The 27197-nt window shown below is 43.7% G+C and overlaps 1 protein-coding gene across 2 annotated transcripts in view; it reads left to right on the top strand.

Moving 5' to 3' along the window:
- Positions 1–908: 908 nt before the first annotated feature.
- LOC110570737 (inhibitor of carbonic anhydrase-like) overlaps positions 909–27197 on the top strand; it is a 42043-nt gene continuing 15754 nt past the window's right edge. The window contains exons 1-9 of one of the 2 annotated variants that reach the window (XM_021678776.1): positions 909–969; positions 13370–13542; positions 16670–16778; positions 17724–17885; positions 19136–19295; positions 20157–20212; positions 23165–23343; positions 24722–24893; positions 25820–25962. In XM_021678776.1, coding sequence (XP_021534451.1) covers positions 927–969; positions 13370–13542; positions 16670–16778; positions 17724–17885; positions 19136–19295; positions 20157–20212; positions 23165–23343; positions 24722–24893; positions 25820–25962 — 1197 coding nt within the window. In that variant the 5' untranslated portion in view covers positions 909–926. The remainder of the gene's footprint in view (positions 970–13369; positions 13543–16669; positions 16779–17723; positions 17886–19135; positions 19296–20156; positions 20213–23164; positions 23344–24721; positions 24894–25819; positions 25963–27197) is intronic. The other variant, XM_021678777.1, reaches the window with a different exon arrangement.

Raw genomic sequence — 27197 nt, 5'->3', positions numbered from 1 at the left:
AGACAAAGCTAAGTCACCTGGCCTAGATTTTTTTGGAATTGATGTTTGTGAATGGTGTGAGATAGGAGCCTCTATTCATTTTTTCTTCCATGTATATATCCAATGGACCCAGCACCATTTCCCCAGGTGGAGCTCACAGACTTCAGGAGGACTGGGCTGCAGGCTGCAGGCTGCAGGACCAAGCAGAAGCAGCCCTCTGGGGCTCAGCGTTTCACCTGACCTTAGTCTTCAGCAGAGGGTTGCAGGGAACTGTGTCTTTTGGACTGGGGGGTGGGGGTGGGGCTTCCGGGAGGGACCTGGAGTGGGCAGCGGAGATGCCTTCGAAGAAGAGTCTGAGGATCCCCGAAAATTGTGTTCAAAACATCGTGTGTACGTGTGCACATGCTCTCCTGAGGGAAGAGTCCCTAGGTTTCATCCTGTGGACTGCCCCCCATTCCCCTGAAGTCTGTGTTTTCCAAACATCTAAGAGCTGCTTGGCTGGATGAGGGCCCACGGGTCAGTCAACTTACGTTCTAGTAACTAACCTGGGAGCCCGGCGGATCACTTGCCTCCAGCCTATTTCTCTGAGAAGGCGGTCAGTCCAGCGGGCTCCGAGGTTGCTTCCGCTCGCACCTCCCGCGGGCCGACCCCTATCCCGCGAGCAGAGAGGTGCAGCCTCGCAGCTCCGGGAGCTGGGCAGAATGGTTGGCCGCGGGTCGGCGGGAGCGTGGCTCGCAGCTTGTCGTCCTCCAACCCTGTGGAGGGCCGGGGCTGCCGGCGAGCGGCCCCTGGGAGGGGTCGGGGGTGTAGCGAGGGTGATCTGCCCAAAAGGCTAACCCTTCGGAGTAGGCGGATCCGCGCCACCCCCCCAACCCACACCCCCGGGCACGTAAAGCCTGCTCAGGCGCCCGGAGCCGCGACTCAGTGTCGCGTACCTGCAGCGGACTATGAGGCTCGCCATCTGCGCCCTGCTATGTGCAGGGACCCTGGGTGAGTGCGCACTGGGAGCCGGGTGGGCTCTTGCTCTCTAAGACCCGGACTGGGTGCCAGCCGAGGGTCAGTCGTAGAGGGACACTGCACAGCCTGGATCTGAGGGGTCCGGAAGCAGCCCAGTGCTTCTGCTCGTGGTGCATACAGGCTTCTGACAAACTTTTGTAGCCTAGGGCTGGGGGCCGTGTCCGGCTTGCTGGCCTCATGTTGTACGGCTGGATGAGCTAAGGATGGTTTTTACATCTTTAAATGGTTGAAAGAAGATAAAAAGAATTAATAGTTTTGACACATGTAAATTATAGGAATTTAAAATTTCAGTGTCTATAAATAAAATTTTATTAGAACACAATCATGCTCATTCAGGTAAGTATTGTCTGGGGTTGCTCTCCGGCTTCAAAGACAGAATTGAGTAGTTGCTACAGAAACCATATAGCCCACAAAGCCTAAAATACTTACTCACTAGCCTATTACTGAAAAGATTTATGACACCTGGCCTGGACCCTGTTGCTCCCGTTCACAGCCAAGGAAACAGGATCAGAGGAGAGAAGGGATTTTCCCCAGGGCTCATGGATCTGTGCTAGTAAATGGGAGAAGGGCTTAATGTCAGGTATGCTTGACCCATCAGGTATCTAATCAAAAGGGATTTTCCTGCTTTGAACTGTACAACCTCTCCCATCCTTATCACACAACAAGGAGATAGAGGAACGTGTGGGAAAAGCAATCATCCTAGAATAGGATCCACCTGCCACTCATTTCTGTGTACTCTGGGCCATCCCTGGACCTCTCTGAACTGGTGTCCTCATTAGGTAGGAATTGCTTTTTTATAACCATCACTGCGAAAGTGGAATGAGATAATGTACCTAGACAGAGCTAGACACAGGTGAGTATCACTGGTAAAAATCCTGCGCATAAATGTAGGGGGCCCCTTCCTGTGTTGGACAGAGGGGGCCCAGGACTCTCGGCTGGGTAACTGTAAGGAAGGTAGGTAATGGTACACCGTTAATGAGCTCAGGCAAGTGAACACCTCCCCCCACACCCCCCAACCCCGGCCCCATGACTCAACAACTGTTGGTTCTTTCTAGCCCTGGTTCTGCCTGGCCTCAGGCTGTCTTAAATAACTTCCAGAGGGGTAAGGTTTCTTACCTGAGGAGAGAGGTAACCTGGGGACAGCAGAGGGAGGACAAGGCAGGAAGGGCAAGGAGTGCCATGGTGGGCCTCCCTGGCCTACTACTGCCGCATGGGGCCACACAGCGAGCTCTCCTGGGGCTGGGGAAGGCTGGAAAGGTAGTGTACAGCCGTGTTCCACCTACAGTCACCAGGAAATCCAGAGTGAAACCCCCTGGTTGCTCCCCAGTTCCTCCTGGATAGGATGTGTGTTGTTTTTTCTTCCTCTATGTCCTCTCCTGGCAATGTCAGGCGCTGACCGAAAGCTCATTTCCCAATCGGCTCAATATTTACAAACCAGAGGCAAGAGCGGCCTACCTCCCCCCATCCCCACCCCCCACAGTCCTTCCCACTGGGCACTGGATATGGATCAGGCTGGAGTCTAGGATGTGCTTTCTTCAAAGCTCAGTGTTCTCTTCTGACAAAAGCTCTTCTGATGGCAAATGACAGAAAGGCAACCAAAGGAGTTTAAAATTAAAAAGATCAGAAGGGAGAGGGTTGTTATTAGTAGACCTTGCAAGAGCCAAGAACCAAAGGTTCAGAACAGCCTGTACGTCCACTTTGGCCTGTACCTCCTACCTCAGCCTCTCTGGAGCTTAAGAGGTTTCTCCACACAGTGAGCATGTGGCCACCAGCAGCTGTTCCTTCCTAGGATCAATCTGAAATATCCACATTGGGCTCTGATTGTCGTTTCTTGAAATTGTCACATGACAGGCATGGGGTGTTATTGAATTGGCCTAGGCTAGCTGGCTTGCAGTCTCTCTCTTTCTTTTTTAAAATAATTTTTACTGAAGGATAATTTACATATAATAAAACGCACTCATTTTAAGTATACACGTAGTTCAATGGATTTTGGTAACTACACCTACCCATGTAACTACCACCACGATCAAGGTATAGAACTTGTCCATCGCTCCCAAATTGTTCTCTTCCCCGTCACTCCCACTTTCTGCCATTATAGGTAAGTTTCGCTGTTTTACATAAATGGAATCATCCAGTACATAGTCTGTCGTGACTGACTTAACTCAGCACAATTGTTTAGCGATTCATCCACATTGCGTGCATCAAAGTTCATTTCTTTTTATTGATTAGTCGTATTCCATTGTATGGCTTTACCACAGTTTGTGTACCTCTTCACTTGTTGATGAACTTGTAGCTTGTCTCCAGTTTGGGGATATTATGAGTAAGGCTGCTTATGAACGTTAGTGTACAAGTCTTCGGGTAGACATAGGTTTTCATTTCTTTCTTTCTTTCTTTCTTTCTTTCTTTCTTTCTTTTTTAAAGATTTTACTTATTTATTTGTCAGAGAGAGGAAGAACACGGCAAGGGGAGCGGCAGGTAGAGAGAGAAGCAGGCTCCCCGCTGAGCAGGGAGCCCGATTCGGGGCTCCATCCCAGGGCGCTGGGATCATGACCTGAGCCAAAGGCAGACGCTTAACGACTGAGCCACCGAGGCGCCCCAGGTTTTCATTTCTTTTGGGCAAGTTTCTAGGAGTAAAATTCTGGGTCATATTTAACTAGTTAAGAAAATGCCAAACTTTTTTTGAGTAGTTGTACCATTTTACATTGCTGCCAGCAATGTAGGAGAATTTCAGTTCCTCCGCATCCCAGCAACACTTGGTATTGTCAGTCTTTTCACATTAACCACTTCTGTTGTGGTATTTCACTATGGTTTTACTTTGCATTTCATTGATGAACAATGATGTTGAACATCTTTCTATGTTCTTACTGGCCACTCGTATATCTTCGTTTATGAATTATGTGTTCAAATCTTGTCCCATTTTTAAATTCAGTTATTTGACTTATTATTGAGTTAAAAAGCCCTTTGTATATTCTGGATACAAGTCCTTGGTCACATAGATGTATCGCAATTATTTTTTCCAAGTTTGTGGCTTAGCTTCTTTTCATTTTCTGAATGCTATCTTATGAAGAGCAAATGTTTTACATTTTGACCAAGTTCACTTACCAAATTTTTATGTTTCGGTTATTACGTTCTGTGTCCTCTCTAAAAATATAATTGGCTGCCCCTAAAGTTGCAATATTTTGTTTTATTTTAGAAGTTTTATAACTTCAACTTTTCTATTCTGGACTAGGATACATTTGTAGTTTTTGTGTATGGTTGAAGTAAAGGTTGAAATTCATTTTTCTCACATGAATATCCAGTTATTCCAGGACTTGTTTTTGTTTTTAAGATTTATTTATTTATTTGACAGAGAGAGAGAGAGAGCACAAGCAGGGGGAGCGGCAGGCAGAGGGAGAAGCAGGCTCCCCACTGAGCAGGGAGCCCGATGCGGGACTGGATTCTAGGACCCTGGGATCATGACCTGAGCCGAAAGTAGACACTTAACCAACTGAGCCATCCAAGTGTCCCCAGGACTTGTTTTTGAAAAGGATATTCTTTCTCCACTGAATTAACTTAGCAGCTTTGTTAAAAATCTACTGACCCTATAAATGTGGGTTACTTTCTAGACTCTCTGTTCTGTTGTATTAAGCTGTATGTCTCTCCTTGTGTCAATATCACCCTGTCTTGATTACAGTAGCTTTATAATAAGTCCAGACATTAGGTAGAATAAGCCCTCCAACTCTATGGTACTACTTCAGACTTGGTTTGGCCATTTAGATACTTTGTATATGCATATACATTTTTGAATTAGCTTATCAATTACTATAGAAAGCAAGTTTAGTCTTGAAATATTGTTGAGATTTCATTTAATTTATAGATAATTTTGAGAAGTGTTAACCTCAAAAAAACACTGTCAGTTATTTTACCGGCAAAAATGGTTTTTTTTGGGAATAGCAGAAGATCATATTTCAGGGTATGCAAGCTATGGCAAAACCATAGGCAAGACTAGAGAACAAAAGACAGGAGATGCTTTTTTTTTCCCCCCCTTTTTTTAAGAGAAAGAAAGGGGGGAGTTGGGAGGGGCTATTAAAAAAAAGTTCAGGGCGCCTGGGTGGCTCAGTCGTTAAGCGTCTGCCTTTGGCTCAGGTCATGATCCCAGGGTCCTGGGATCAAGCCCCGAATCGGGCTCCCTGCTCAGCGGGCAGCCTGCTTCTCCCTCTCCCACTCCCCCTGCTTGTGTTCCCTCTCTCGCTGTGTCTCTCTCTGTCAAATAAATAAATAAAATCTTAAAAAAAAAATCCATTGGCATAAACTGGGAATTCTAAGTGTAGTTGGTTTTCATTGATCGAGTTGTGACAGTCTCCCATTAGCTGGGCTGTTGCCAGGCAAAGAGAAAATCTCTTCTTCCTGCTGGGGTAGTAAAGTATAGGCTTCTTCCTGTTAGGAATGCAGGGTACCTCTCTTCCTGTCGGGGTTTACAATTGACCAGGAGTGGTAGGGTGTGAGAACTTCCGCTTCTGGCCTTCCTGCTTTATTTTATTTTATTTCATTTTACTTTACTTTATTATTTTTAAAAGATTTTATTTATTTTAGAGAGAGAGAGTGGGGGAAAGGAGCAGAGGGAGAGGGACAAGCAGACTCCCTGCTGAGCATGGAGCCCTATGAGGGGCTTGATCTCAGGGCCCTGAAATCATGACCCTGAGCCAAAATCAAGAGTCAGACGCTTAATAGACTGAGCCACCCAGGCACCCCAGTTAGCAGGTTACTTTTATTTTAGCACCTTGATGATGTTATTCCATTGTCTATGACTTGTGTGGATTCTGACAAAAAGTCTGTGATATTTATTATCTTTGTTCCTCTATACTTAATTTGTCTCTTTTCCCTGGTTGCTCTAGAACTATGAGTTTATAGTTTTCATAATATTTGGAAAAATTCTGGGCAAATATTTCTTCACATATTTTTTCATGCCCCTTTCCCCCTTTTTCCCTAGGACTGCAGTTACATATATGTTAGATCACTGAGGCTCTTTTTATTCATTTTTCAAACTCTTTTTTTCCCCCTCTCTGAGCTTCATTTTAGAGAGTTTCTAATAATGTCTTTCAAATTTTATTTATTTATTTGTACAATATAGGATTGAACAACTCCATACATCACCTGGTGCTCATCACCACAAGTGCACTCCTTAATCCCCATTACCTATTTCACCCATCCCCCCATCCCTCTCCTCTCTGGTAACCAGCAGATTGTTCTCTACAATTAAGAGTCTGTTTCTTGCTTTGTGTCTCTCTCTCTCATTTTTTCCCCTTCGCCTGTTTGTTTTCTTCCTTAAGTTCCACATTTGAGTGAAATCATATGGTATTTGTCTTTCTCTGATTCATTTTGCTTAGCTTTATACTCTAGCTCTATCCATGTCCTTGCAAATGGCAAGATTTCATTTTTTAAGAGTTCCTTCTTTTTTATGGCTGAATAATATTCCTCTATCTATCTATCTCATCTTCTTTATTCATTCATCAATCAATGGACACTTGGGCTGCTTCCATATCTTGACTATTGTAAATAATGCTGCTATAAATATAGGGGTGCATGTATCCCTTTGAATTAGTGTTCTTGTATTGTTTGGGTAGATACCCAGTAATGTGATTGCTGGATTGTAGGGTGGTTCTATTTTTAACTTTTTTCAGGAACCTCCATATTGTTTTCCTCAGTGGCTGCACCAGTTTGCATTCCTACCAACACTGCGCGTGTCCTTTTTACTCTACATCCTCGCCAACATTTGTTGTTTCTTGTGTTTTTGATTTTAGCCCTTCTGGCAGGTGTGAGGTGATATTTCCTTGTAGTTTTGATTTGCATTTCCCTGCTGATGAGTGATGTTGAGCATCTTTTCACGTGTTTGTTGGCCATCTGGATGTCTTCTTTGGAGAAATGTCTGTTCATGTCTTCTGCCCCTTTTTTTAAAAAAGATTTTATTTATTTATTTGACAGAGAGAGAGAGAGGGAGAACACAAGCAGGGGGAGCAAGAAAGGGAGAAGCAAGCTCCTCAGTGAACAGGGAGCCTGAAGCAGGACTTGATACCAGGACCCTGGGATCACGACCCGAGCCAAAGACAGATGCTTGACCAACTGAGCCACCCAGGCACCCCTTCTGCCAATTTTTAATTGGATTATTTGGTTTTGAGGTATAGAGGTGTATAAGTTCTTTATATTTTTTGGATACTAACCCTTTATCAGATATATGATTTCGAAATTCTCCTCCCATTCCATAGGTTGCCTTTTTTTTTTTAATTTTATTTATTTATTTGACAGAGAGATAGCGAGAGCAGGAACACAAGCAGGGGGAGTGGGAGAGCGAGAAGCAGGCTTCCCGCCGAGCAGGGAGCCCGACGCGGGACTCGATCCCAGGACCCTGGGATCATGACCTGAGCCAAAGGCAGACGCTTAATGACTGAGCCACCCAGGCGCCCCATAGGTTGCCTTTTAATTTTGTTGATTGTTTCCTTCTCTGTGCAGAAGCTTTTTATTTTGATAGTCTCAGTAGTGTATTTTTGCTTTTGTTTCCCTTGCCTCAGAAGACATATCTAGAAAGAAGTTCCTATGGCTGATGTCAAAGTAGTTACTGCTTGTGTTCTCTTCTCGGATTTTTATGGTTTCAGGTCTCATGTTTAGGTCTTTAATCCATTTTGAAATTATGTTTGTGTATGGTGTAAGAAGGTGCTCCAGTTTCATTCTTTTGCATGTTGCTGTCCTGTTTTCCCAACACCATTTGTTAAAGAGAGTGTCTTTTTCCCGTTGGATATTCTTTCCTGCTTTGTCAAGGATTAATTGGCCATATAATTATGGGTTTATTTCTAGGTTTTCTATTCTGTTCCATTGATCTATGTGTCTGTTTTTGTGCCAGTACCATACTATTTTGATTACTGCAACTTTGTAATATAACTTGAAGTCCAGAATTGTGATGCCTCCAGTTCTGCTTTTCTTTCTCAAGATGCTTTGGCTACTGGGGATCTTTTGTGGTTCCATACAAATTTTAGGATTGTTTGTTCTAGTTCTGTGAAAAATACTGTTGGTATTTTGATAGGGATTGCATTAAATGTGTTGATTGCTTTGGGCGGTGCAGACATTTTAACAATATTTGTTCTTCCAATCCATGAGTGTTGATGTCTTTCCATTTCTTTGTGTCATCTTCAATTTCTGTAATCAGTGTTTTATAGTTTTCAGAGTACAGGTCTTTCACCTTTTTGGTTAGGTATATTCCTAGATATCTTATTATTTTGGGTGCAATTGTAAATGGGATTGTTTTCCTAATTTCTCTTTCTGCTGCTTCATTATCGGTGTATAGAAATGCAGTAGATTTCTGTACATTGATTTTGTATCCTATGACTTTACTGAATTTGTTTACCAGTTCTAGCAGTTTTTTTAGCAGAAGCTTTAGGGTTTTCTATATATATAGTATCATGTCATCTGCAAATAGTGACAGTTTTACTTCTTCCTTACCAATTTCGAAGACTTATATTTCTTTTTGCTGTCTGATTGCTGTGGCTGGCACTTCCAGTACTATGTTGAATAAAAGTCATGAGAGTGGACATCCTGGTCTTGTTCCTGACCTTAGTGAAAAAGCTCTGTTTTTCCCCATTAAGGATGATGTTAGCTGTGGGTTTTTCATAAATGGCCTTTATTATGTTGAAGTATGTTCCCTCTAAACCTACTTTGTTGAGGTTTTTTTTTTTCTTAAGATTTTTATTTATTTATGTGTCAGAGAGAGAGAGAAGGAATACAAGCAGGGGGAATGGCAGGCAGAGGGAGAAGCAGGCTCCCTGCTGAGCAAGGAGCCCAGTGCAGGACTCGATCCCAGGACCCTGGGATCATGACCTGAGCTGAAGGTAGATGCTTAACTGACTGAGCCACCCAAGTGTCCTGTTGAGGTGTTGTTGTTTTTTTTTTAATGAATGGATGTTGTACTTTGTCAAATGCTTTTTCTTTTTTTTTTTTTAGATTTTTTTTTTTAAATTTTTTTACTCATGAGAGACAGAGCAAGAGAGAAAGGCAGAGGGAGAAGCAGGCTCCCAAGGAGCAGGGAGCCCGATGCGGGACTCGATCCCAGGACCCTGAGATCATGACCTGAGCCGAAGGCAGACGCTTAACCATCTGAGCCACCCAGGCACCTGTCAAATGCTTTTTCTGTATCTATTGAAATGATCATGTAGTTTTTATCTTTTCTCTTGTTGATATGATGTATCATCTCGTGTAGATTGATTTGCAAGCATTAAACCACCTTTGCAACCCAGGAATAAATCCCACTTGATTGTGGTGAATGTTTTTTTTTAATGTATTATTGAATTCAGTTTGCTAGTATTTTATTGGGAACTTTTGCATGTATGTTCATTAGGGATTGGCCTGTACTCTTTTTTTGTGTGTGTGGTGTCTATCTGGTTTTGGTATCAGGGTAATGCTGGCCTCATAGAATGATTTTGGAAGTTTTCCTTCCTTTTCTATTTTTTGGAACAGTTTCAGAAGAATAGGTAGTATCTCTTCTTTAACTGTTTGGTAGAATTCACCTGTGAAGCCATCTGGTCCTGGACTTTTGTTTGTTGGGAGTTTTTTTTTTTTTTTAAGATTTTATTTATTTGACAGAGAGAGCTATAGCGAGAGAGGGAACACAAGCAGAAGGAGTGGGAGAGGGAGAAGCAGGCTTCCCGCTGAGCAGGGAGCCTGATGCGGGGCTCAATCCCAGGACCCTGAGATCATGACCTGAGCTGAAGGCAGACGCTTAATGACTGAGCCACCCAGGCGCCCCTTGTTGGGAGTTTTTTGATCATGGATTCAATTTCTTTGCTGGTTATCAGTCTGTTCAAATTTTCTATTTCCTCCTATTTCAGTTTTGGTAGTTATCCATTTCTAGGAATTTATCCATTTCTTCTAGGTTGTCCAATTTGTTGATATATAGTTTTTCTTTTCTTTTCTTTTTTTTTGTTTTAGATTTCATTTATTTGAGAGAGCACAAGCAGGGGGAGTGGCAGGTAGAGCAGGCAGAGGGAGAAGCAGGCTCCCCTCTGAGCAAGGAGCCAGATGCGGGACTCGATCCCAGGACCCCGGGATCATGACCCAAGCCGAAGGCAGTTGCCTAATGACTGAGCCACCCAGGCATCCCATAGTTTTTCGTAATATTCTCTTATGGTTGTATTTCTGTGGTGTTGGTTGTCATTTTTCTCTCTCATCTGTGATTTTATTTGCTTGAGTCCTTTCTCTTTTTTTCATGATAAGTCTGGTTAGAGGTTTATGAATTTTTATTTATTTTTTATTTTTTTATTTTTATTTTTTGAGGTTTATGAATTTTTATTTATTTATTTATTTTTTATTTATTTATTTTTTTAAAGATTTTATTTATTTATTTGAGAGAGAGAATGAGAAAGAGAGAGCACATGAGAGGGGGGAGGGTCAGAAGGAGAAGCAGACTCCCTGCTGAGCAGGAAGCCCGATGCGGGACTCGATCCTGAGACTCCAGGATCATGACCTGAGCCGAAGGCAGTCGCTTAACCAACTGAGCCACCCAGGCGCCCGAGGTTTATGAATTTTTAAAAATTTTTTCCCCAAAGAACTAGCTCCTGGTTTTATTGATCTGTTCTTTTTTTTAGTTTTTACATCATTTATTTCTGCTCTAATCTTTATTATTTCGTTCCTTCTGCTAGTTTTTGGTTTTGTTTGTTGTTCTTTTTCTAGCTCCTTTAGGTGTAAGTTTCGGTTGTTTATTTGAGATTTTTTCTTTCTTGAGGTAGGCCTGTATAGCAATATATCAACTTCCTTCTTATAACCACTTTTGCTGCATCCCAGAGGTTTTGGACTGTTGTGTTTTCATTTTCACTTGTTTCCATGTACTTTTTGATTTCTTCTTTTATTTCCTGGTTGACCCATTCATTGTTTAGTAGTATGCTTTAACTTTATGTATTTGTGGTCTTTTCAGTTTTTTTCCTGTGGCTGATTTCTAGTTTCATAGCATTTTGGTCAGAAAAGACACGTGGTATGACTTTGATCTTCTTGAATTTGTTGAGTTGTTTTGTTTTGTGAGCTAATATGTGATCTATCCTGGAGAATGTTCCATGTGCACTTGAAAAGAATGTGTATTCTTCTGGTTTAGGATGGAATGTTCTGATTATATCTACTAAGTCCTTCTGGTTTACTGTGTCCTTTAAAGCCACTGTTTCCTTGTTGATGTTCTGTTTGAATGATCTTTCCATCAATGTAAGGGGGGTGTTAAAGTCCCCTACTATGATTATATTATCTATTCATTCTTTCATGTTTGTTATTAACTGTTCTATGTATCTGGATGCTTCTGTATTGGGTGCATTAATATATATAATTGTTATATGCTCTTTTGGATTGTTCCCATTATTATTACATAGTGTCCTTTTTGTCTCTTGTTACAGCTGTGTTTCAAAGTCTATTTTGTCCCTTGTAACTATTGCTACTCTGGCTTTCTTTTGCCCATTGTCCACTATTTTAAAACTCTTTTTTATATGTTTTTTCCACATTTTTTTTTTTAAGTTGTCTAAAGTACTAGGGCAAGTCCCATATCAGTTACTCTTTCATAGGCGGAAGCAGAAGTCCATCCTGCCTTTGGTTTTTTTGTTTTGTGTTGTATATTTCTTTTTTCTTTTTTGCTTTTGGTTAGTTCTGTGTTTTAATACTGTGTTTCTGACACGACTTTCACTTTTCCCCTTACAATACAAACTTCATTCACCCTGTTTTACACTCACACTTAAAAAAGAAGTTAGAAGTGCAGAAACTAGTTTTAGTCATTTGGACATAAGCACAGTGGTGACTGAAAATATAGACTTTCAAGAAGACTTTCCCCGAAAGTGCATACCTTTGAAAGAGAAAAAAACTGTAGTTCGATACAGTAGCTCTTTGTATAAGTTAAAAAACTGTAGCTGGATACAGTAGCTCTTTGTATAACTTAACCAGCTTACAAAGCTATTTTCATTTATAGAGTTGTATTGTCTGTACTGTTCTAAGCACAAAATGTTTTAGCAATCTATATTAGCAAGCAGAGTAAACATGCTTTGAAAGGCTCCAAATGCAAATGTAAGCTAATACTCCAAACGTTTCTATTCTGCACAAGGGCACATGGCCTCTAGAGTTCCATTCCCTAGCTTGCTCTCCCTTCCCTGGGCTTCTACTATGGAAGACTTTTTCAGATAGGGTTGAGGGGCTCCATTTGTCATTCTGTCTTTCGTATGGGATTCTGTCTAAGGTAATTTGGCATCTCCTGTCCCATTTCTGTTGATATTTCCTACTTACAGTTAAAAGGCAGTACAGATTTTGGAGTCAGACAGACTTGGGTAATTCAAATATACTGGACTTCATCAAAAACAAGGACCTGCTACTGTTGTAACTTTCATCCTCTAGATTTTATTTAAAATAACTTTTGGCTCAAATACTACAGATTTGTAAAGAGCATTTTGCCTTTGTAATATTCTCTACGCTTATTACTATAGCTTAAAATGCCAGTGAAATAAACGTGCAGTGATTTTAATGCCCCGGCAATTAGTGCCATGTAAGGTTAGAGTATCCAATGTCAAAAGAAAGACTAAATCGGTAGGCTCAAGATTCCTTCCTATAGGTTTCTTTTATCATTTTTCCTGAGGTGACATTCACTAACATCAAATCAATTATTTAAAAGTGTACAATTCAGTGGCATTTAGTTATTCACAGTGTTGTGCGACTACCATCTCTGTCTAATTCCAAAATAGTCTCATCATTCCAAAAGAAAATCCTGTACCCATTAAGCAGTCAGTACCCATTCCCTTCTCCCCCAGCCCCTGGCAACCACCAGTTTGTTTTCTGTCTCTATAGATTTACCTACTCTAGATATTTCATGTAAGTGGAATCATATAATGTGTAGCCTTTTATATCTGGCTTCTTTCCTTTAACATATTATTTTTGAGGTTCATCAATGTGTAGCATATAGCAGTACTTCATTGTTTTTATGGTAGAATAATATTTCATGGTTTGGATACACCATATTTTGTTTATCCATTCATCCATTGATGTACATTTGGGTTGTTTCTGCCTTTTTTGACCATTGTGAATAGTGCTGCTATGAATATTTGTGTATGTGTATTTGAGTACCCATTTCCAATTCTTTGGGTTATATACTGAGGAGTGGGATTTCTGGGTCATATGATAATTCTGTGTTTGACTTTTGGGGGATGCTTTTGGCTTTTTTTCTCCAAGGGGAAAGACACAATCAAAGAAATGGGAGTTGAGAATTCATGTGAGCCATGCAGCCAACCCAATTTTTGTCTATCCTACTCAGCCAACCCTTTACCTTTCACCTCTTCTACCAGCAAAGAAAGATGAGTGCTGTGGGTCCCTTACCCCTCTGGCCTCTGTCCCCTAGGGCTGTGTTTGGCTGTCCCTGGGAAAACTGTGAGGTGGTGCACCATCTCAGATCATGAGGCCAGTAAGTGCTCCAGTTTCAGTGACAATATGAAAAGAGTCCTTCCAGTGGATGGTCCTCACGTCACCTGTGTGAAGAGAACCTCTCACCTTGAATGTATCAAGGCCATTATGGTAAGTTGCAGCTGCCTACAGGAGAGTGGAAGAAAATCTATACTTCCTTTTTCTGGGGCTTGTTATTTTTTATTGCTTCAGAACAACTTTCTTCCCATAGGAACTAGACAATGCTTTAGACGAGAAAGAAATAAGCTGAAGACCTGAAAGTACAGGGACTGTGTGTAGAGAAAAATATAGGTGCTCAACATTCATTAATAGTAAAAACAGTAATAGTAATTAAATGACTAATAAAGAAGGATTCAGTAAAAATGCCTGCCATAAAGCAAAGCCAGATTTGCACTGGAAATCCATAAAGAGTCAGAAATAAACAAGAAGCTATAGTGTTACTGTTATTACTTAACATTGTTTTTGGAATTTCCCAGTAATGCAATAAGATACAAAATGCATATGATATAGAAAGACACAAATAAAATATCAATATTTTCAGATGATCGCATGCCTGGAATGTACAATGGGGTCAAGAAAAATATTACTATAATTATTTATTAATGAATAAATTAGTTTGGCAAAAGATAAACATATCACAATGTCATTGTTGTGTATCAATGGTCATTAGTTGGGGGAAAGTTGCCCAAAATTGTGACTTATTTTCATTTAAAACAATATACTGTAATTCTATTATATTATAATATATTCTATAATATAGTAGAAAAACATTTCAGGAAAAAAATCATAGGAGAGATCTGCAAGATTGTTATAATACAAAAGTCTAGAACAAATGAACAATATTTATTAATGAATTAAAACATATGCCATATTCCTAAATGGGAAGACTAAATTATCATATACTTGCGTATTTTCCCAAAGAATAAGTTTAATATAATTTTCATCAAAATACAGTCTTTTTAAAAAGAATCAATTGAATAATGATAAAATCCTAAGAAAAAGCACATGGATGAGAATATAAATAGTATTATGAAAAAGAAAATTAGCAAGGGAGTGGCTGAGGCCTACCTGAAACTATAAAATATAAAAATAGCAGTGTTACAGAGACCAGGGTCCTAGTGTAGATGTAAGAGACCTGGAAGAGAACAAAATTCACACATTTAGTTACATACATTCATCCATCTACTTGTCTATGTGATATGATACAGATGTCAACTATGATCGATATCCAACATCAGGGCACTAGGGCCCTAGGTTTAATAAATTTAGGTAAGATACATGTAGATTTACATAGATATGTATGATAAGGCAAACTTTCTAAACAAATGGCTGAGAAAAGATTCTTTAGTTGGACAACTGGGTAACTATTTAGCAAAAAAAACAAGTGAAATGTTTAATCCATATACCAAAACAAGCTTTCAGTTTGACTCAATTTGACTAATATAGATAGACATCACAAGATAAATTGCAGAGGTAGATAAATTTGGAAATGAAAAATTATAAATCTCTGACAAAAAATTTTTTAAAGCCTTAAGCATCTAAAAATATATTCACCTCAGCTATGACAAAACACCATAGCGCAAAAACTAGATAAAGATGGCATTTAAATTTATAAGAAATGCTTAAGAATATCAAGCTATACACAAACCATTCACAGAAAAGAAATTGTAACTAATAAATAATATAAACCGTAAAGGAAAAGTGTTCATCCTTTTTAATAATCAAATGCAAATAGGGCGCCTGGGTGGCTCAGTTGGTTAAGCGACTGCCTTCAGCTCAGGTCATGATCCTGGAGTCCCGGGATCGAGTCCCACATCGGGCTCCCTGCTCGGCAGGGAGTCTGCTTCTCCCTCTCCCACTCCCCGTTTGTGTTCCCTCTCTCGCTGTGTCTTTCTCTGTCAAATAAATAAATAAAATCTTTAAAAAAAAATGCAAATAAATGCAAATAAAGCCATTTCTTAAAGTAACAGTTTATACCTAGAAATGTAATAACATCTCTTAAATGATAGCATTTCTTTCTGGTAGGTTTCTGTGACATTAGGATACATTGCTGTTGGCATAATAAATGATAAATTATGTCATTTCTGGAAAACAATTTGGAAATATTCAGTAAGAGTCATAAATATGCACACAAACTTATTTATTTATTTTTCTCTAATTCATGGAGAATGATTTGTTACAAGAATTTGACCTTACACAATCGTGGGAGCAGGTTAAACTTCTCTATAACAGTACTGTCTTTGCATCTGCTCTTGGAGCTTGAGGAGGAGGCTGCCAGGAAGGGAAGATGTATGTAAAGTGGGGGAAGAGCAAGAACAATCTAGAACCTCAGTCTCGACCTGGAGCCCATGGGTGTGAACTGAAACCCATGTCTGTAATTGCTTCTGACCTTGATGGTGTTCACTAGGCCCAGTGGCCTTCTTGTCCTTTTACCTTTATACTAACTCCTTCCTTTTCTCAAATCAATTTAAGTTGGGTTCTGATACACGCAACCAACAGAGTATTAATTATATATAATACATACATATGTAAATACATAAGTGTGAATACATGTGTAATAAAAAGATGGGATGGGGAAAAAGGAGGCAAGTATATAGAAATGCAACACTAAATTCAGAAAAAGCCTAGTTACTTCAAACGTCAATTAATAAATGAATTTAAAAAATGATTTCCATGATGGGTTGAGAAATGATCCAATCTCATTTCTGAGAAGAGGCTGGGAGGTTGCTGCTTCTCACAAGAAGGAAGGAATGCTGGGCTGACTGACATACTTGAAGAGGGAATCCAGATGTGTGAGTGCAAACCATGACTTCTTATGGATAGAAATATTTGACAATTCACTCATTCACTTATCCAGCAAATGTTTATTGAACACTTACCTGTAGAAGGTGCTTCTCTGGGTACAGTAGGAACCTTAGAAAGAAACACACACACACACACACACACACACACGTGTCCCCACCTTGGTGGAGCTTACATTCCAAAGAGGAAGGCAAGCTGTAAACAATGAAAGTTTGTCAGGTGGTTGATAAGCGCTAAGGAAAAAACAAAGGGGGATCCAGCATTCATGCATGAAGTTTTAAGATACGGTTGTAAAGAGCCTCGATGAGAAGGTGACCTTTGAGCAAACACTGGGGAGGGAAGGAGATCTGACCCATGCAAGTATCTATGGGTCAAACATCCCTGGCAGAGGGCTAGGTTAAGGGCTCCGTTCATGGTCTGGTCTCTTCTCTTTCAGGCAAATGAAGCAGATGCTGTGACCCTCGAAGCAGGTTTTGTGCTTGAAGCGAGCCTGCCCCCCTTCAACCTGAAGCCTGTCGTGGCAGAATTCCATGGATCAAAAATTGGTGCGTTCTCCCTGGGGCCCCAGGTCTCTGATTTGACACTGCAGCCATCAGGGAGAAGTCAGGGTCTCTGTCAACATTGCACCTGAAGGAAACAGAATTGCTGGAGCTCTTTGGATCGAAGGAGGCTGTCATCTACACTGCCCCACAAGGGCTGGAATGTTGACTCTCCCTGGGAAGCTGTGAACTGTGTGCATCTAGGTGGAAGTACCCTTGGTGCTGCTAGATAAGAGGGGGATAGGGCTGTCTGGGGTCCATTGCCTACCCAGTGGGGCTGCACCATTGGAAGGCCCATCTCTGGAGACACACAGACCTGGACAGGCTCTTCCCTGTGCTGAGTCCCCTGCAGGTGCTACAGAACATGGGTCTGTGAATGCCATGAAGAGAGGTTTGCAGGGGGCGGGAGGGGGGGCGGTGAAGAATAAGGCTTTGCCTCCTCTCCATACTCGTCCGTTAGTGTCATCAGTGTGTGTGAGAGCACAGCCCACCTCAATCAGACTCCAACTTCCAGAGCCCTGGCAAAATCCTGGGGTCTCCCCTGCATCCGTCCTCTCAGGCCTTCACCATTGTGTCTGGGCTGCAGACGGAGAAGCAGAGAAGGGAGAAAAGCCTTTGGAGAGACAGAATAACATCACAATGACTGGGAGCTGAAGATCTCCCTGAGAAAGCCCTGTAGGCCCTGTAATAGCTGGTGGCCCCCACCCCCATGTCTCTACTGGCTTGGAGGGGCTGGAAGAAAGACACTAGTGTTTATTGCCTTGAAAAGCCTCCCCCACCCCCCCACCCCGTTAATCAAAGGCTTTTTTCTTTTCCTTTTCTACCTGTTCACCAGGGAATGGTGGAGATCCTAGGATTCCCTAAAGTTGGCCATTGCACACACTCTGGAAGATGCGCTAGTGACAATGTGGTATCTTCCTTTAGCCCTTCTTTCTCTCTGCTCCTTTGCAGATCCACACACCTCCCATTATGCTGTGGCCATGGTGGAGAAGGGCAGTGACTTCCAGCTGAAACAGCTCCAAGGCAAGAGGTCCTGCCACACGGGCCTAGGATGGTCGGCTGGGTGGTACATCCCCATCCAGATACTTTTTCCTTCTGACTCTGTTAAAGAAGGTAAGCTGGCTAAGGCTGGGTGCCCTCAGGCAGGGCTCCTACTCCAGTCGCCCACAGGGATTGTAGTGGGGCCATACAGTCACTATCAGGTGTATCAGTTTCATGAACTGCAAGATGGGGTGAGGACAACCTGCTTTAAATGTGGTTAGCTGGGTTTGCTGCAGCAGCAACACCTGGGAACTGGCAGCTGAGTCTTCTCTCAGCAAAGGTACCTTGGTCTCTGAGCTCCCGACAGCCCCATACTCATTGTAACCCCGGTGGTTTGGCTTGACAGGGAAGGTCGCTTAGGCTCACGACAAACAGGAACTCCCTCTGGCTTCCCAGGAAGGCTCACTAGGGATTATAGCCATACCACCAGCAGTCAGGCCTTTGTGCCTGGGGTAAGGGCTTGGGATGGGGGCAAGAAGGGAGGAGTGGCCTGGAGCCATGATTTTTGTGTGTGTGTACTTCTTGTTCAGTTATGATGAGCCAAGCGAGCCTAGGGAGCCCCTTTAGCCCTTGGGAGATGATGGCCAAATCTTTCTGTGCTTTTGAGGCCTGCCGACTCTGCAGCATTCATGTTTTGCCTGTAATAGGGACAGGGGGCTGCTGGGGTCAGATGGAGGGCTATAGCCTGGGCCACAGCTCTGACTCTGTGTGCCCATTCTTGGGGCCTCCCTCGCCTCAATGTCAGACACTGCTGGATGTCTGTGTGAAAGCTTGTGAGGTGGCTGTTGGCACACCCCCTTACCCACCACCGGGCAAGTTATCCCAACCCCCTCCCATGGATTCCTGGAAGAGAAATCCCCACAAACTACCACAGCCCCTGGACCCAAAGGGGAGAGGAGTGGATGGGACCATGTCCTGAGGTAAGGAAGGATGGTCGGAGTTCCCGCAGTGTCTGGGGTTCTGCCTGCCGCACTTAGAGCCTCCATGGTGAGTTAACAAGGTGAGTGGTCCTGGGGTTGCAGCTTGGTTCCGTGTAGGTCAGCCGCCCTCGTGTCTCGAGTGGACAAGCCAGGAAGCATCTGGTGGGCTGGAGCCCCAGGCCCACACATTAGTGTGATACCTGAACACATGGGGACCCTGGGCCGTCCACTTCCTCAGCCACGGGCACTGTCGGCCACCTCTGCTCATCTGCTTCCTCAGGATGGTCCTGGGAAGTGTGTGCAGCCTCACGGGCTCTCACATAGGGCCACTCACTCCCACACATGTGCAACCTGGAGGCCCCCAGCCGGTTCATGCCTTGAGGTCCTTATGTCTGTGTTAAGCAGCCACAGCAGAAATGGCCCAGTTCTTCTCCGGCAGCTGTGTACCCTGTGCGAACAGGGAGGTGTTCCCCAAGCTGTGTCAACTGTGTGCAGGGAAAGGGACAAACAAGTGTGCCTGCTCCTTCCAGGAACCATACTTCGGCTACACAGGCGCCTTCAAGTGAGTGGGGACACGCCCCCCCAATCCCCCACTCCTCCTCACTCTGATGGCAGGGACACTAAGGTACAGGGAGTGGACAGGGCCTGCCCAGACCACCTAGGGTGTCAGTGTGAAACCCAGGGTCCTGAGTGCCTCCCGTGGCCTGCCCTCACTCCTAACCATCCTGAGGAACAGTCTTCTGTGCGGGAGCCCCTCTTCTCTCCCTACAGCCTAGGGTCTGTATGTTACCCTCCTGGACCAAGGAGGGCTGAAGGGACAAAACTGTATCTGGGACTCTGGGATTCACAGACACAGGCTTGGGCTTCCAGCTGGGCCAAAGGCCAGGACCTCCCCAGCTTGCTTCTTTCTCCCTGAGCATCTCCCTGTGTCGTGAACATGTGCCTGCCTCTCTCCACCTCCCTCTCAGCCCCCTGCAGGCACCTCTCCACATCTGTAAGAGACAAGGCTACTGCTCAAAACCAGAACAAAACTGTCCAGGAATCCAAGGCTATCCTAAGTTTTTATCCTCTGTATTAGGCTTTATTAAAAGAAACAAACAAACAAACAAAAAAACCCAAAACCCAGTCACTTTAGGTTGCCTTTGAAGGGGAAGGTGAGGGTCCTGCCCTCACATCATCCCTCCCTACAGTTACCTGGGTTGTGATTTACAGAGCTCCTGCCTGCTTCAGACCCAGGTTGGCTGTGGGAGTACAAAGGCCCCTCAGATAGGGCCATGGCCTCTGAGGACACACTGAAGCCTGGGCAACTGTGGGCAAATCCCTGTGAGCCAGTGGTCAGGGCAGAGCCTCAGAGGGGTTGCATGGGGCAGGGGTGAGCTCAAATCATGGGGATTGGCCTGACACCTGCTGTCCTGTTCCTCAGGTGTCTGCAGGATGGTGTAGGGGATGTGGCCTTCGTGAGGCATATGACAGTGTTTGGTAAGTGCTGGATGGAGGAAGAATCACATGAACCATACTGGCCAGGGCAACTGGTTCCTGCCGGACGGTTTCCTTACATCTAGAGATGGGTGATGACAAGACCGTTAATGAAATGGGAGAGTTTCTGAACTACTAGTCTCCTCAAATAACATACTACATCCACTAATGGCAAGATTTAAAAAAAAAAAAAGGAGAGCTTCTGTACAAAAACCATTTCTGTTATTCGTACTTTGTTTAGTGTTCAATTTGTTCAGTCTGTAAATCTACTAAACAAATTTTCTGAACATTTAAAGAGTATTTACCAATTAATAAAATGAGGCAAGTTTTAATAATTCAATTCTCTTAGCCACTGCAATATCCATTTCAAATGTAATCACACTCTCCTGAATGCTTCATTGTAAATGGTTCCTAAATCCTATAAATACCTTAAACAAACAAATTATAATGATTTCAGAACTTATTAGCACATCTTCAATTAGATGTGTTGCAAAAGCATTATTACTGTGGACAAAAATATATTTCTTTTTTTCTTTTTTTTTTTTTTAAAAAACCTTTCAAGAGTTTTGGCCAATTTATCAGAAAGAAAGAAAAAAACAACATAAATCTCAGACAAGTTGAAGTTACAGAATTTGGGTTTTGTTTTGTAACCAATTAAATTTCTATCAGATACAGAATACACTTGTATCACTCAAGATGTTTAAACCAAATGTATATTCAGTATGCTAGGTTCATTTTTGAGATAAATGTCTGCTACCTCAAGGGAAATTTAAAGTCATCACTTTTTTTTTTTTTTTTTTATGGGCCTTAGTTCCTTACAACCTAGTGTCTTTTTCTAGCATGAAATAGGAGCTCGGTGTCCTTTGTTCCCTTGTTCAGCCATTCACAATTCACTGTTGCTTCATTATTACACACTGACCTGGTTTGTTAGCATTTTGGCAATCGAGGACTGTCTTATTATCAGTACATTTAATTAGTGGGGTCATCTAGGGGTTTCATCTCCTAGAATCAAGTTGTTCCAGATCCTTGTCCTTGTTGTTTCTTCTGGTCGCTCCAGTGAGTGCAGTTATGTTGCCAGTGGGCAGCATCTTCTAACACTCACCCTGACGTGTTTGAAAACATCTTCACTTTCTGAAAACACCAGGTTGTCCCAGAACGTCCTGGTTTATTTTTGCTGAAAGTCACTTGTCCGCTAATATATAAGATCACTCACTGCCTTTTAAGTAGCAGTTTATGACTACCCACCAGGCTTTTGGGGCACAAACGAGTGTTGGTGGGGAGCTACTTCCACCACTGGACCCCTGAGTGACTGATGTCGAAAAGTTCTTTCTTTCTGAAGCTAGGAAATCATATTGAATCTTTTAATTTAAATCTGACATTACTAAATCATTTAAATTTTTTCTTTCAATATAAAGATTTAAAGAGTATTTTCTCTACAACATACATAACTAAACTTGTAACCATTCACAAGAACTCTAATTGTACTCCTTCTCTTTTCAGTATGAGAATATATGAACCCCACAAACCTCTATGAGTTTGCTAGGGCTGTGATAACAAAGTACCACAAACTGGGTGCCTGAAGCAACAGCAATTTGTCACAGTTCAAGAGGCTAGAAGTTCAAGATCAAGGTGTCGGTAGGGTTGGTTCCTTCTGGAGGTTCCTTGCTTCTCCCCTGGTTTCTTGTGGTTTGTCGGCCATCTTTAGTATCTGTTGGCTTGTAGTCACATCACCTCACTCTACCTCTTTCCCTTCACATGGCATTCTCCCTGTGTGTGTGTGTGTGTCCTTTGTATCAGGACACCAGTCATACTGGATTAGGGGCCCACACTACTCTAGTATGACCTCATCTTAGTTAGTGACATCTGCAATGACTCTTTTCCAAGTAAGGCAACATTCTGAGGTACTGGGGATTCAGATTTCAACATGGGAATTTTGGGGGGACACAATTCAACCCAGAATACCTTTGAATACCTAGACCAGGGGAACCAAAGAGCCTGTTTTCCTCACAAGGTTTTCTGGTCTTTGTACCTATAGAGTACGCTGACTGGGCCTCTAGGCCTCCTTCAACTCTTCCCCCAGCTTTCCCCAGCAAGCTCTGCCTCCAGGCGGGTAGTGCCACTGTAATAGGGGGACCCGGGCTGTCCTAACATGGCGATGCATCAGCCTCACACTGGCTGACAAGTCACTTTCAGTCTCTGAGTCTAAGTCTCCTCATCTCTAGAATGGGATCAACCTATTACTGGCCTCCCCTGGTTGCTATGAGGATTAAATAAAACAGAGCATGGAGAGCCTTCGGGACAATCTTTGCTGTGCTGTGAATGCTCAGAAAATATCATCATCCATATCAGCAGAGTTACAGATATGTGTGGATACCTGGAAGGGACCTGGGCAAGCGTGCCTCCCCAGCCTCGTGTCTATCTGCAGTAGGAACCAGTCATTTTGCCTCCTGAGGCCTCGGGTTCCTCATAGGTATAAAATGTATTTGGAAAAGATTCTCTTTCAGTCTCTTTGGGTTGTTAAAAAAATTACTAAAGGAGACAAATTAGGTGATACAAACAAACTTGAACATTTCACGAAGTGGACAGTCTCGTTTTGGAGAACTGCAAAATGGGGCAGAAGGCAGGGAGCTTCTATAGGACAAAGAAGAGGAAGAGACAAACACAAAGTATCTGATGGCTGGGGCCACACAGTCAACCTTGTCTGGGGTGAGAGGCCCAGAGTTGGCTTTGTGTTTGGGGACTGGCTGACTGAATATACTTTGCTTCTGGTCAAGTGGAGCATTTATAAGAACACAAAAGTCATCTAGATTTTGGCTTGCTTAAGTGGCACCTGGGCAGGAGCAGGGCCTAGAAAGTTATTACAACAAGGTCAAAGAGTCTGTGATTCAGGGAGCAGCAGGGACCACAGCTCATGGTTCTGCCTGCAGTTGGCTCATCTGGGCTTTCCTCCTGCAGAGAACCTGGCAAACAGGACTGACCGTGACCGGTATGAGTTGCTCTGCCTGGACAACAGCCGGATGCCTGTGGATAAATACAGGGAGTGCAACCTGGGCCTTTTCCCTTCTCATGCCGTCGTGGCTCGAAACGTGGGGGGCAAAGACGACTTGATCTGGGAGGTTCTCAACCAGGCCCAGGTATTCCCACCCTCCATCCTCACTTCCTGCTTTGTGTGTGTATGGAGGGGTCCCTGCTTAGATTTGGGGCATTTTCTTACATTCCCTTCTAGCCACTCTGAAAGTTCTTTTGGGTATCAGACAGGAACCATGTCAAACATCATCTGCTTCACTGAGAAACCGCTCAGTCTGTGTGTTATAGACAGCAGAGGCCATGAACCCCTCACTTGGCGTCATCGACTCCATGGACCAAAGACTCCATAGAAGTGCCTCATTGCTCCATTTTTTTTCTTTTCAGTTCTAAAGGGGTCCTCAGGATATGGGGTAGATGCCCCTCCTCCATGGAGTGTTCCCCTATTATCTTACTGGCATGTGATCCTGCCCTCCTCACTTCCCTCAGTGGCAGGTTCCCTGGCCATGATCATGTCTCTGTCTGGTGTTGGTGGCGGCCTCTCCTGGCCAGCTGTCATTCATTCCCTGTCCCTTCTCTATTAGTGCTCTCTGCTCAGCACTGGGGATTCAGAGATGAAGTGGACAGGGACTTGCCCTTGAGTTGCTTCCAGACGTGTGGGGGACATGATGAGTACACATACAAATTATCACCAGATGAAATGGTCCAACCTTGGGCACATGGATTGTGTACTTTGTAGAGGACAGGAACTGAGTTGCAGGGTATATCTAGGAAGATTCTTGAGCCCTGGGAAGAAAGCTGTGTGTACCCCTAGGAAGGCGGGTATTTGCCAGGGAGGGCAGCAGGTGACATTTCACGTAGAGCCACCACAAAAGCAAAAAGCAGACAGACATTGGAAAGAACTTGGGAATAGGTGCCATAGTCAGGAATGGCTTTGGGCCAGTTAGTGGGAGTTGTAGACAAAGGGCCCTTCCATGTTTTGGAGGCCAGAAAGTTCCCAGCTGGTCCTTCAGTGGTAGGCCTGAGGTCAGAGAGGAGCCCAGGGCTCCTGACCTCCAGGCTCAGTGGCAGGTGTTGGACCACCAGCCGTTCTGGGATGAAGGCCACCAGAGCTACTTGGGACAGTCGGCTGGCCAGGAGTGAGGCAGACTTCACTGCCTGCCCTGTGGGAATATGCCACTGGAGAAGGGCAGCTGCCTGGCACATGGCAACCATACCTCTTGGTGTGGAACTCGGGGAACCGCCCCTGGCTGTTTCCGTGAAGCTGCTTATGGCCAACTAGCTGGGATTTGGGTAAAGCATTCCCTGGAGAGAGGCAGGAGAACCCTGGGAACCACAGGGGTTTTGGTGGGCTGGGTGCTTTGTCTTAGCTCTCGGGTGTTCATATTTTCTCTCTTCCAGTTTTCCTTGTCTGGTTTTGGGTTTGTTTTCCCTTTCCCTTGCTATGCCAGCTTCCCTCCTTCTCTGTTTCTTTTATCCTTTGAACAGGAACATTTTGGAAAAGACAAGTCGACAGAATTCCAGCTCTTTGCCTCTCCTCATGGGAAGGACTTGCTGTTTACAGATGATACCGATGGGTTTTTAAGAGTCCCTCCTAAGATGGACGCCAAGCTATACGTGGGATACGAATATTTTGCTGCCATTCAGCATCAGAGGATAGGTGTGTAAAGTCCTGGGAGCAAAGTAGAGCAGGAAAGCCAGAGAGGCTTTCCCAGTGCCTGCAAGCGTCACCTCACCCAAACTTCACTGGCCCATGGAGCCCAAGGGAGCTACCAACTGCACTTGGTTAGTGAGAGGATTTTCTGCTGAGCTGGAGAAAAGGCCTGAACTATGAGATCACAAAAGGTTTTTGAAGATCTTCAGATTAAAGTAATGATGCTTGAAGTAATGATGGTTCTTGCTCCTGTGTATTAACCAGGGTCACCCCACCCAGTGGCAGGTCTATATGACAGGGAAAAATAGCACATCCCAAACTGAAGTGGGGACATGTCCTCTGCCACTACCAGGAGTGAAACTAGAATTTCAGAGGGTATTAATCCAACCCTTGCCTTCCTCTAGATCCCTATGGTTCATTTCTTCTTTCCTTCTTTCTTTCCTTTTGTTTTCATTTAGTCAACCAATAGTTAATGAGCATCCACAAAAGTCACTGTGTTAGATGTGGGCATACTGTGGTGATCAGACATTGGGTGAGGGGGAGAGCAATCAGGCTCACCCAAAGGAGAACACATGACTACCAACTGGGGAATGCTACTGTTGGGAGAACCTAGTCCTGTCAGAGCAAACTCTGGAAGGTCCTGACCTTCTGGTGCTCAGAAAGTGTTCCCCTCAGGAGGATATACTCAAGGAGGTGAGGTCAGGAGGGTGGGGAACTGCTCTGCCTTCACTACTCTTTCTGAGTACCAAGCTCCCCATTTCTCCTGGAGGGTGATAGACAGGAATGAGCAATGATATGGGCATGAGACATATCCACTTTGCTGCTGTCAGTGAGGGCCCCATTGGACAGCCATTCTGTAGCCAGTGGCACTAAGCTCCCAGACACATCTCCGGACTTCTTTTGGATGCCTGGCTTTTCTCCACCTGTCCTAGGTGTGGAAGACACCCAGAGGGTGCTGTGGTGTGCAGTGGGCCACCATGAGAGGGTCAAGTGTGATGAGTGGAGCGTCCTAAGCGGTGGTGCCTTACAGTGCACCATAGAGGAGACCACTGAGGACTGCATCGCCACCATCGCAGTAAGGAGGGCCCCACCTCCACAGCTGGGCTTGGACACCCAGACATGTGGCCTCTCTGCCCTCTTCCCATGCCTTCCTGTTGGCCATGAGGCTAAAATGCACCCACCCTCCAAAGCCCCACCCAACTCTACTGAATGTGCCCCTGTAGCTCAGGCTGGCCTGAGACCCAGACTCCTTGGGTCAGCTCTGGAGTCCTTGGAGCTCTGAGTATTGTCCTACCCAGGAGATGCAGGAAGGGGGGTGACATCCCAGGGGGTGGTCAGGGCCCCTGTGGATTGTGAAAGCAAATCAACCTCAGTCCTTGAGTTGTAAATATAATTTTTTTTCTGGTGATAAAAATATTATATGCTGGAAGTGAAATGAAAGATAAGATCATTCACAACTTTCTAACTCAGAGATCATTACCACATAATTTCTGAGTTATGAAGTTGTGTCATTAACTTTCCATTTCTCTATGAGCAGATATTTTTGTGATTAGAAAAATAAATTTACAATAAAAGACTAAAAAATTGACAAACTCAGGAGACACACATTCTTCTTTAATAAGATCTTTATTTTGGGCGCCTGGGTGGCTCAGTTGGTTAAGCGACTGCCTTCGGCTCGGGTCATGATCCTGGAGTCCTGGGATCGAGTCCCGCATCGGGCTCCCTGCTCGGCAGGGAGTCTGCTTCTCCCTCTGACCCTCCCCCTTCTCATGTGCTCTCTCTCTCTCATTCTCTCTGTCTCAAATAAATAAATAAAATCTTAAAAAAAAAAATAAAGATCTTATTTTTTTGACAGAGAGAGACACAGCGAGAGAGGGAACACAAACAGGGGGAGTGGGAGAGGGAGGAGCAGGCTTCCCGCCGAGCAGGGATCCCGACATGGGGCTCGATCCCAGGACCCTGGGATCATGACCTGAGCCGAAGACAGATGCTTAACGACTGAGCCACCCAGGCGCCCCTAAGATCTTTATTTTGATAAACCTTCCTGGGGCTAACCCATACACTAAGATCTTGCAATTTATACAGTCTCCTAAACGTGTCAGTTTTAAGGATTAGATGAATTTGAGTGCTCAGGACATTGCCTAGCATATAGTATGTGGTCAATAAATGTTATCTATTGTTGTTATTTAAAGTCAGCACAGTAGGTGCACTTTCTTAGGTAATGGAATATTCATTTAAAATGTTTTTAATGGCTGCACAATATTCCACCAATATTTCTGCCTCAATTTATTGAACTGATTTCTCAATGTC

Source organism: Neomonachus schauinslandi, chromosome 1, assembly GCF_002201575.2.
Source record: "Neomonachus schauinslandi chromosome 1, ASM220157v2, whole genome shotgun sequence".
Lineage (NCBI taxonomy): Eukaryota > Metazoa > Chordata > Mammalia > Carnivora > Phocidae > Neomonachus > Neomonachus schauinslandi.
The sequence above is the reverse complement of the archived record's forward strand: the minus strand, read 5'-3'. Positions and strand labels throughout refer to the sequence as shown.